We start from the raw sequence: 12,308 nt of genomic DNA on the forward strand, positions 1-12,308 counted from the left end.
AACATTTAACCTAATTTAAGAATGAGGTCAAAACATTTCTTTAGAACAATAAGGGTACATAATTATAAAAGGATTAATTTGTCAACAAAAACAATTTTTTTAAGATTTGGTTTTTTAGTACTGAAGAGTACGGTTAGTGAAGTCAAACTAACAAATCAATGCAAAGCAGAAATTAAACAAAAATCGTATTTGGGAATATAAAGTTTAAATATTTTTGCTGAATTCAAAATTTATCATTTTTGGATAACTAATTTTCTATTTACTGATCATTCACTGCTGTGAAAGACCTATATTACTATTTTGGAATATTAATATGATGGATTTAGAGCATTTTAAACTTTACAAGAAAGCTTGTGCAGAGAAAGAAGCTGATCTTTTGCTGTAGTTTTTTTAGCACTAGTGGCAGGCTTGTCTGACAGAGGCAAGCCTGTCATGGGGCAGCCACTGTTAGACCACTATCCAGCTTGCCACTGGATAGTAGCAAGCTCATACCTCGTAAGTTGCCACCATCACATATATTCACCATCACTACACTCTATAATGTGAAGTGCTTTGGGGTAAAGCCATTTACCATCGAAAGAGTTTGGGTCTGTCTACCTGGGGGTGCTATAGCCAACAGGAACCATGTCTACCTAGGTCATTAATAAATAAATGTATAGATGGCACATTCTTATTCTCATTATTATTCCATTTAGCAAATGTAAATAATTTGGTCATTCTAAATGACCTAATAGGAGAGAAGTTTGGTCTGCTTTAAGGTGTCTTTTGTTTGGTATATGTAAACTTCTGGTTTCAATAGTGAGTTTAAAATGAAAACATATTAATGTTAGTTATTTTAATGCATTTTAATACTTTTTTTTAACTTTTCAATTTACGCTGCAGTCCTCAAACGCTTTTTTGAAAATTTTAACAACTTGACTGAGACCCATGAAACATTTTTCTGCTTACTTCCTGTTTCTACTGCGTTAGGAGATTTTTACATTAGTACATATGTGTAAATGCTGTTGTGTTTAGTTCAAGCATTGGTCTTTAAACTTTAACCTCCTGTGTTTCTTTCTGTCTGTTATAGGGATGACAGCAGCAGCCTCACTTGTCTCTCTTGCATGGGCTTTAGCCTCCTACCAAAAGGCATTACGAGAGTCCCGGGACGACAAAAAGCCCATTGGCTACCTTGCAGTCATCATCCAGTTCTGCTGGCACTTCTTCACTATTGCAGCCAGGGTCATCACATTTGCCCTCTTTGCCTCTGTTTTTCAACTCTATTTTGGCATCTTCATTGTTCTGCACTGGTGTATCATGACTTTTTGGATTGTCCACTGTGAGACAGACTTCTGCATCAGCAAATGGGAGGAGATTGTGTTTGATATGGTGGTGGGCATAATATATATCTTTTCCTGGTTCAACGTCAAAGAGGGATGTACAAGGTGAAAACACTTATGAGCACACTCTTATCTTAACCTTGTGAAGACATATTTATTTTAGATAGAAGGTATTTGTAAACAGAAAAGGTTTGCTTTAATTTAGGTTCTGCAGAGCACTTGTTTTAAGACCCAAAACATTTAACCTAATTTAAGAAGGGGGTCAAAACATTTCTTTAGAACAATAAGGGTACATAATTATGAAAGGATTAATTTGTCAACAGAAACAGACAATATTTTTTTAAGATTTAGTTTTTTAGTACTGAAGAGTGTTGTTAGTGAAGTGAAACTAACAAATCACAATGCAAGGCAGAAATAAAACAAAAATAGTATTTGGGAAAATAAAGTTTAAATATTTTTGCTGAATACAAAATTTATCATTTTTGGATAACTGATTCTCTACTGCTGTGAAGGACCTATATTAATATTTTAGAATATTAATATGGTGGATTTAGAGCATTTAAATTTCACAAAATGGCAGCTTGCACTGAGAAAGAAGCTGATCTTTTGCTGTAGTATTTTTTAGCACTAGTGGCCTTTATTTGAAAGTAATCTGACAGGAACAAGCAAAGAGAAGGGAAATGAACCAAGGACAGGAGTTGAGTTCAGGACGGTGTTCTGACTATGAGTGCTACCTCGTTAGACTTTCCTACCGTAGCACGAATAGATACCTAAGTCCATCTGTTGGTGCTACGCGTCCAAAACTGGTACCATCATGTTTACCAACAGAAAACTACAGTGGGGTGTTAATGTTAAATATCATTTAAAATTATTTGAGTGACAGGAATGAAGTGGAAGCTTAGGAGTTATACTTGGCTTAGCATTGGAACAATTTATATACATGACAAAAACACAAGAATATCACTTCCTTCATATCCTGTCCGTTTAAAAATAAGAGCTACAGATGTATGCACTAATCCTTTTTTAGAATGTCCTACCTTTTAAAAAATATTTTAAATACAGAGGTGTTTGTAAGAATAAAACAGTATCAGGCAAGGGAAACAAGTTTTTATTTAAATTAATTAAACAAAGACATCTTCAAATACAGATTACCGCAACTATTTTGTGCATTAATACGTTGCATAGAAGATTTTATCAAATGCAGAGCAGCAGCAATGTGTCCATTAAACTGCTCTGCATTGTGTGCCTGAAATGATAATATTGCTATTACACAGCTTCAGTTTCACATAATATCGCTACCAACATGCTCTATTTAGCAACGTCTCATAATAAAAAAAAAAAGTGTCATTAAACTAAAATATTTTAACGTACAAAGACAGGGTTATAAGGCCAGGTATAAATAAAATAAATTAAATACAGCTTACCTTAATCATGGACGAAATAAAACAGATGAAACGAAATTTTGTCTGTTTTACTCAGTAAGCACATACTGCTTACATACTGCTTACCGAGTATTGTGGCACAAAATCCCAACTGGGGCAGCCTACTATATAATATACTCGGGGAACCATTTCTTCATAATTACACATCCACATTTGTAGAATACGGAGCAAATCGTGTCCAGTATCGGTTCAATACGGGACGCTACATTTAAGAGCCAAATACGGGACGGTTCCGTATTTTATGGGACGGGTGGCAACCCTAGCATTACCACAAGGTAGGACGGATTCCTACCTACTGGTGTAATGGAAATATTATCATTTCATGCGCACATGGCAGCGCAGTTTGATGGGCACATTGTGGCTGCTCTGCATTTGATAAAGTCTGCTATGCAACGTATTAATGCACAAAAGAGTTGCGGTAATCTGTATTTTAAGATGTCTTTGTGTAATTTAATTTCAATAAAAACGTCACTGTGGGTAGCACAGAAAGTTAGAACAATTGTTGTCCAGGTCTATAGCCTCCATGTACGCTCTAAGCACTGCGCCACGCTAAGCCCTAATATTTTGCTGTTTTAAACAATATCTTTTAAGTCAAAGAACCGTAAATAACAAATGTTTATCAATACGAGTGGATTGCTACGGTTGGTCAATTGAGGAAGCAAAGCTATAATTTGGAATGTGGAAGTTAGCATTTTTAGCATCCATCTCTCTGGCTGCGTTCCCACTGCAGCCTGAAGTGACCCAATTCTGATTTTTTTGTCAAATAGGATTTTTTTGGTCAGGGCCATTCACACGGCCACACATATGCAACCTGTATGTGTTCTGCAGTCTGAATGGGCAAACGACCTGAAAGTGTCCTGGATGCGCAGTAGAGGGCGCAATAGCCTCAGCGTTCTCAGTGTTCTGCCAACCACCATAAAAAGAAGAAGTGCTGAATGTTTGCGGAAGTAATAAATACAAATACATTGAAATACCCCAAGTCCAAATACCCAAGTTCAAATACATTCTGAGAGTGTCACTCTCAGAATGTATTTGAACTTCTTTCTTTTATTTACTTCAGCGCAGCTCACAGTTTTTAACAAATTCTGTAGCTTTCGGTGTACTTCTAAATCTGTTTCTTAGTCGCATCTTTTCGGGCCCTGCTACTGCCTCTAGTGGCGTGGGGGTGGTGACAAAATCAATATAATTACATTACTAAATCAGAATACCACAAAGTCTTTCTTGTTTACTGTTAATTTCGGCATTACTGGCACCGTAAAAGATAAATTTCCTCACAAAAGAACATACCTTTTTTCTTATGGAAGTAGAGCTAATGAAATGAGATAAACAAGAACTGAAAGTGATTCCAGTTTCACTGGATGGCCAACCTGTTGAAACTGGCAAATTTTAAATTCCTTGCGTCATTCTTGGACAGTTAGCTCACCTTTGCTGAAAACACTGACTACATATTTAAGAACCGTTCTCAAAGACTCTACCTTTTAAGAAGACCTTAGGGTTACCCAATTTTAGGTTGTGTACAACTTCTAGTTAGGTAGAGATTGTTAAATTGTTAAAACATAACATTTTAACTTGAGTTTTAACTCAACTCAAGTTAAAACAACATTTTAACTCGTTTTAACTTTTCATCTCCTCAGTTGGTTTGGTCGCATGAGCTGCAGACTAACAGACAATCTTTTAAGAATACTTTGAATGGCAGGTATAACAGCAGGTAAATAGTGGTGAAACCAAAAACAGCTGTTTGAACTGTTTGCTGAAAGAACATGGAAGATGGCATGAATATTTTAGCAGAGATCATCCATCCTCTTTATCAGTTTGAACCTCTGAGCTCATGAAGGTGTTACTGTGTTCCTCTAGTAACTAAGAACATCTATTAGAAGTCATTTATTGACAGTGCAATAATTATTCTCAACCAAATTAAATAATATTTACTTATAGCATGCTAAGTGTTTTGCTCTATTCACAAATTGTTGACAATCAATCAATCAATCAATCAATCAATCAATCAATCATATCTTTATTCCAGACACAAAAAAGCTCCATAGAAAAAAGGTAAAAACAAGCAAAATAAAAGAAAACTAAAAATAAACATGACATATTATTCACCGAGTTACAGATAAATGATGACACCAATGATTCCATAATCTTGAAGAGAATCTCACAGTACTAAAAGCAGGATTTACTAAAATTGCAATTATATTATTGCATGACATATAATCTACACATGCATAAGATTCCTGAGCACAGCTGCACAAGTGGGAACAGCATTATGTACAAACATATGGCTAGCACTACTCCATCTAGGCACTTTGAGTAGTAGCCTCATGCCATCATTGTATGACACAAAGTTTCTGCAGGCTACTTTTTTTGTATCGTCACCACAGATGGGCTGTGTAATAATGTGATTCATGAATATGATTTATCGTTTTAGAGTCAAAGGAAAATTTCCTCATTGATAGATTAGTTTCATCTTATTTTTTCTACATATAAGACTCTACCAACAAAAACTCTCTCAATAATATACATGGCACTGTAAAAACAAAAAAATGAATTTTTGCTTATCTGTTTAACAACCCTGGTTGTAACAACCTGGGTTCTTGTTCTTCTGTACCTAATTAATTTGTTTTTTATTGACTTTTGCTCAATTAAATTTCTTACATATACATTCCAAATATTTTTTATTATAGATGATCATGTTGTCTTTCATGCAGGGCCGTGCAGAAACCACTAAAGGGGCAGGTGCTCAACAACAAAAAAAGGGCACATCTTACCGCCTTCTAGGACAGAATATTAACAAAGGATTTTCAGAGTTTAATAAACAATGATAAATTACAAAATTGTGAGATATACAATCAAAGCTAACGAACATCTCTATATAGAGCATAACACTATGTCAGTGGTTCTTAACCTTTTTTGAGGTACCGAACCCCCCAGTTGCATATGCGAATTCACCGAACCCTTCTTCTCCCGCTCAGTAGTTCTTTAGAGAAAAGGAGATGCAGAGGCCTGTCAGTGTCTGTTGTATTTCATTACCTCTCTGCTTAAACCGCTACTCCGTGCTGAAGCAGAAACGATACTTTCAATGTTTTCCGTCATTTGACAAGTAGCAAGTCTACTCCACTTTATTCACCAAAAACATGTTTTTTTATAATTCACCAAAAACTGTTCTGTAATCTGGAATGTTCGCTACGTTGAGCTTCAGTTAGCTGCCTTATCTCACTGCGCGAGAGACAACTGCGTCATGCGTCACGGGCAAAAGGTCAAAGGTAACAAGGTTACCGGCTTATTATGTTGTACAAAAAAGAAACAAAAAAGCAAATAATTTTAGTACATGTTTTTATGTGTCAGAAGAGTGCTTAGGAAATAATACCAAAAAAAAAAAAAAAACAATGGACCAAAAGGGCACTTGGGGGCAAGGAGCAAAAAGGGCAGGTGCTCAAGCACCCCCAGTTCCCCCCCTCTGCACGTGCCTGCTTTCATGTCTCCTTAAGTCTTTTGTTCCTCCTATAATTGATGGAGATATATAGATTTTATTTATAATGTATGAACATATTATTTGTCATTTAATTAGCTCTACATCCTTAAGAAAGTGAAAAAATATGTTGTTTTATGATGCCAGTAATGCCAGAATTACTGGGGGTGGAGGGTGTGACTGTATGTTTTCTATGCTCCTTCACCCTTACGTACCTTCCTTTGGGGGGGCACCGATTTATGTTTTCACATCCACCTAAATATGTAGTTGCGCCCCTGATTCTGATTTAGTAATGTAATTAGATTAGTTCAAATACATTCTGAGAGTGAAACTCCTTCCTAAAGGTGAACATATATCACCATAGACCATATTAATATACGTAGACCCCTCATGGAGCAGGTCGGCCCGTTGCTGCGATACGTAACAGCGTCCGCCATATTGAATGTGGAATATGTGCCAGTAAGGTAATACAAGTAAATGGACCGAACTTTATAAAGTGCCGTTCTACAAAGTATTTTAATATCTGCCATTGACACATTTTCTCACACACATTAATATATTTGGCAATCAAAGAAATTACTAGAGAGCGTTTCTAACTTTTGATGTGATTATTTAATTGTTTTGGGGCATTTCTGAATAAAGAGCACAATGTTTTATTTGATAGAAATGATTCTGATCATTTTTATAATGACATTGATGAACAGACACATATTTGCAGTGTTTTATTAAAGAATATATTTACATAATTCCATAATTTAATGTACATTTAACATTTCAAGACAACAAATAATTTTCCTGTATTTATTTTTTATACGTTATTGAGAAATGACTTTTGATTTATAAATCAGTCATTGTCAAACATTAAACTACATATTTTTCTCTTTTTTCCAGAGAATTTACAGTATGTCAACTCTGCTATTGACAGCAGTGAAAATAATTCTAACAGTAAATTCTTTTTTATTTCATTACATAAGCTACATTAATACACTAATACTTCAGATTGAGATATTTAAAAATACACAAAAAGTGAAAGAATAAAACATTTATTTATTATACTGGGAGCACTGGTCACAGGCTTCAGTCTGCTGGTCACACTGGGAGAACTCAATGACTTCTGAGACGTCCTGGTTCACAGGCTGAAGCCAAGGATAAAAGAGAAATTATCCAAAAGTATAATAGAAAATACATACGATATATGTTTCTTTCACATTCAGAAAGACATTTTCAGCATGTTGGGCTCTGACTCGTAGCATCTTTATAGCTAAATACCGTCATGGTGAAGCTGAGCTGGAAACAGACTGAAGAACAGCAGCTCCAGCTCTGATCCTGACTGATCTTTCCTCACTAAATCCTCTGGTTTTTAATTAACTTCTCCTCTAACAGCGGTTTCTCATCAGCTCTCTCTCATTAGAAAACAGTATGAAAACGTTAGCTGCTATGCTAACAATCAGCGGTTACTTCGGGCCAATTAAACTACATAGGAAATATTTTCCGGTTGTTTAGAAGCGAATTTCTGGCTGTAAAGTCAAGTAATTCTGATCTTTCATCCTTACCTGTGAAAGGTAATGCCAATGAATCCAGATTGTTTTGTAAAACGGTTAAAATAAGTCCACACAGCACAGGACTTAAGGAGCTCTGATCGCCCTGCTGCCACATAGAAGATGGCGGACGCTGTTACGTACGGCTCAGAGCTCCATGAGGGGTCTGCGTATTCATGTCTATGTATATCACCATAGACAAAATAGAAGGTATTGATGTCTATGTATATCACAGCTTTCAAAAGAAAATAAAAACGGAAGTATAGGAAATAGCGCCCCCTTCACTTCCGGATTGCAATTGTCCCATTTCCAAATAAGGTACGAGACTGACAGCCATAGACATAATATAAGCATAGACGCCTCATGGACCGCTCTCGCCTATTGTCGCTGACGAGATTTAGGGCGGCCATCTTGGAGCGGTACTCCGCTCCACTCAGCGTTATGTGTTTAGCAGCACAATGATGTATCAGCGGATTTAATCGATCATAACACACCTTTTTGTTACTGGAAACCATATTCAAACATATATCAAAGCAACATTTATAAACAATTGTATTTTTATAAATACAATTGTATTTGTATTTATAAATACAATAGAGGGCTGCGGAACGATCTTGCAGCCCTCTTCTAAAAAAAAAAAATTTAAGAACAACAAGTTACATTTCCCACACAGCCACTGAACACAAAAAAAAGAACAACCCCAAAAATAGTAGAAAATCAAATCTTCAAGTACTATAAACAAACCAAACCCCGCCTCTCCGTACTGCTCCAAAGGAAAGGTCTCTGTCGTCTGCCAAAAACCAAAAACCAACCGAAGCAACAACAACTGAAGCCCTGGCTCAGTGACAGCTGCTCAGTGAGTCTGTGGGTCGGGTCAAAGCAACATTTATAAACAATTGTATTTTTTAAGTATGTTTTTAATACATAGTTCATCATATTTAAATATGCTTAGTGGCTATAATAATAGAATAGGAATGGAATATTCTGATATCGATGTATGAAGAGCATATTACAAAGCACACACCCGTTCATAATTTATTTAATAAATTATTTAGTAATATCAATATATATTTATATAACTATGCAAACGCTAATAAATAAAGATTAATAATGGCACAAATAAATAATGATTAATACTGAATTATATATATATAAAAACATATATATATATATATTTTTTTTTTTTCAGCCGACGAGTCCAAAATCCGATGTGAGATTCATCCGTGCTGCAGTGAATCCGTCTCTCTTTATAGATTTCTCCCTCTTCTTCCTCACATCGTGTCTTTAGGAAATTTTCAAAACAAAAACGGAAGATTTGGGATGTATCTTACTATTGAAAGAATTACATATAAATAATAGTCTTTACCACCTGTGTAAACTTTGCCGGTGAATGTTATAACACATAATATAAGTTTTATAATATGTGTTATATTGTTTCATTTCTAATATAGGCCCTTGTGTCAGATGATCTAAGTCAATGTTAGAGAATAATTAATTTTTTTAGATTTACGGAATCTCAGTTAGCCTTCATAGCGGGGCTGAACCCGTATTACACCAAGCACTGTAGCTAATATTAGCTGGTATCTCGCCGGTGGACATAAATACAGTAAAGTAATATTCTAATCACAATATATACACATTAATATGTCCATCTTACTTGTGAAATGTTGTCTGTGAAGCCCTCGCATCAATAATCCATCGACCAAACATGAAGGGAAACCTGACCAATTCAAGTTAGCCACTGTACTAGCCTAGCATTATACTGCCACAATTATACTGCCACAAGATAAGTATCACAAACGTGATACTTATCTTGTATAAACGTGATAATTTTATGTCCAGGAAGTGGACAAGATACCTATCACGTCATAACGTGATAGTGCTCAAATTTTTCTTTTCCCCTGCATGATAGCAATGTGCTTCCATAAATTAGTGTGGTCATTAAAATGAAGTTTACTGAAACTTTCAAAATAAAAGCCTGCATATTCCTCTCACGTCAGTCAGTGCACCATCATGGGTGATGCAATAATATTTAGCTTTTTTTATGTATTTTTTCTCAGGATAGTGAACTGCCTAACATTAGCACAAACATTAGCATTAACACTAATTAGTATTAGTGCTAATGCACCAGTGGGGGCATTAGCCTTTTCCCTAAAGTTAGCTATTAGCTAATTTTCTTACTTATTAGCGATGTTTAGTATACTGACAGTCAATGACAGACAACATGCGAGTGATGCTCCACATGCTACTGATAGTCTTCACGCCAATTATTTGCATTTTGGTTAATTTTAGCTTATGCATTCATTTTAACATACTTAATGGTGCAGGTACAGCTTAGTCCACATGCTTCTGACTCTCCACAGGTTATTGACTACATTGCAGCTTTCTTTAGCATTAATGCAAATTTTTAGCATCAGAACGCTGGGTCCAAACTGACGGGCACACTTTGGCATGCCCCAGTGAAATTTCTTCAGGAATTTTCTAGTTTACTCATTACTATGTTGTATGTCTGTTATCAAATGCAACGCAGCCACAATGTGTCCACTGAACTACGTAGGTCACTGTGCTCCTGAAATGACAGGATTTGATTAATATATGCTAATATTACACCACTATTACAGCTTCAGTCTCACATAATATTGCTACCAACATCTCTTAAGCAAGGTTTAGTAAGAAAAAAACAACTAATTAAATTAAAATATTTTAAAGTATAGGGACAAAACAGCCCACAGAACAACGTATTTTGTCCTGATTAACCACCAAACAATGACTTGTTTACAGTAGTAACAGCATTGCAGTGGGCTAACTAAAGCCATTTATAAATTTTATAAATATATTTACAAGCTGCCTGTCGTGTAAACTAAAAACATGAAGTAATACAGCTTAATGAAAGCCAGGTATAAAATAAATTAAGTAAAGCTTACCGTTGACTAAATAAAACACATGAAAGAAAACTTCCACAGGTTGGATGTATTTTATAGGAAATCGGCTCAGTAAGCAGTATGTGACATAGCATCGATGTGCGCATGTACATTTCCACAAGGTAGGACAAATTCATAGGTAGCACAGATAAACAGAACGTCTGGATGTACTTAAAGGAAATGTATCTTACAGATGATAGCAGTAAGAAACTTATCTCTTATTTGTTTTTAATTAGCTTTTATTTTATATATTTATTTCATCAATATTATTTTTCATGTCAGTGTTGATGTCAGTGTAATGATGATCCTCTTACACCCTCAGTGGGTATAAATAAATTTAAACTTAACATTTTGGGCAAAACCTTTATGCGGAATAGTTTTTGAAAGATCAAAGCCTCTTTTAGCGGATAATAAAAAATAAAAAAAAATTTAAAGGCACGTGGAGCCTTTGTTTACAGAGCAAGCCGAGGTCCCGGCAGCTGGACCCACCGGTGAGTCCGTCGGGTTCTAGGGGTTTTAAGTGACTCCATGACACTTTCAATTTGACTCTTTGGGATTTGATTAACAACCAGCTTTGCTCTGTGTAATTTTTGCACAGTTAAACTATTAATCTATAAATTAATAGACAGGTCTATTGAAAAATATCATCCATGTTTCTGTCTCATATTTGTATGGCATTAAAAGGATCTGGAACTTTTGTTTTTTTCCATTGAAAGCTCTGGTTTGCACAGTAAATGCCATGTGGGTGAAATTTTATGGATTATATGTCCCATTCTCCTGAAGGCAGCACAGAGCTGCATCATCAGAAATTGACAGAAACACTGAAGAGAAGATGAGTTATGATTAATACTAGTTGCAGTTCTACCGATGTTTCAGTGTTGCAGAGCTCAGTTTTTTGCAAATAGTTTAAAGTGGTATTGTTCTACATCTTTTAAAATTTAGTAACTTGCATCGGAATATCGCACAGAACAGGAATATTTTTTTCCACTCTGATTGGCTGTTGTTAGGCCTATCGATTTTAAGTTGAATGTCCATTGCAGTTTTCTTGGACACCTGTAAAAATAATTTCTATTCACATTGCTTTTTTGTTCTCTGGGAAATTATTTTTATTGATAAATACAGAAACAACCATAAAAATAAAAACATCAACAATAATGACAGTAATATTAAAAATAAAATAATATTCAGTGCAAAGTAGCCTACAAATTATTTGAAGGGGGCGGTAAGGGTCTTGGATAGTGATTAGGGGGATGCTGGCCCAAAAAAGGTTGAGAAACACTGTCCTAAGCTATTATTTATGTCCAGACACTACCTCTTTTGCACTTGACTGACCCTTGAAAATCAGGGATTTTCTAATGAAGAATGGTAGTTTATCGCATGGTCAGAGGGACATCTCCACTAGTGGCTTTGGATCTTTAGACCAAAAAGGAAACAAAACAAAGATTGCATATACTGCTAAATAAACAAGCAATAGATAAGGTATGCTTCAAGCTGGTTAACTAGCAACCAAAATAATGTATGAGAGCCCCATCATTGTCATGAACAAAACAAAGTATCCAGGCGCAGAGAACTTCTTAATGTTTTGATATTTTAATGAAGCAAAGATAGTTATATAATAT

At 35.4% G+C, this 12,308-nt stretch overlaps 1 protein-coding gene across 1 annotated transcript in view; it reads left to right on the forward strand.

Moving 5' to 3' along the window:
- The window catches only part of xkr4 (XK related 4), a 72,515-nt gene that overhangs the window by 48,435 nt on the left and 11,772 nt on the right, over positions 1 to 12,308 (forward strand). Inside the window, exon 3 of the mRNA XM_088014751.1 lies at positions 1,070 to 1,424. Within this exon, the coding sequence (XP_087870877.1) occupies positions 1,070 to 1,424 (355 nt within the window). The remainder of the gene's footprint in view (positions 1 to 1,069; positions 1,425 to 12,308) is intronic.

This window comes from Poecilia mexicana, unplaced genomic scaffold, assembly GCF_051168715.1.
Source record: "Poecilia mexicana isolate PSO_F unplaced genomic scaffold, ASM5116871v1 scaffold_17, whole genome shotgun sequence".
NCBI lineage: Eukaryota > Metazoa > Chordata > Actinopteri > Cyprinodontiformes > Poeciliidae > Poecilia > Poecilia mexicana.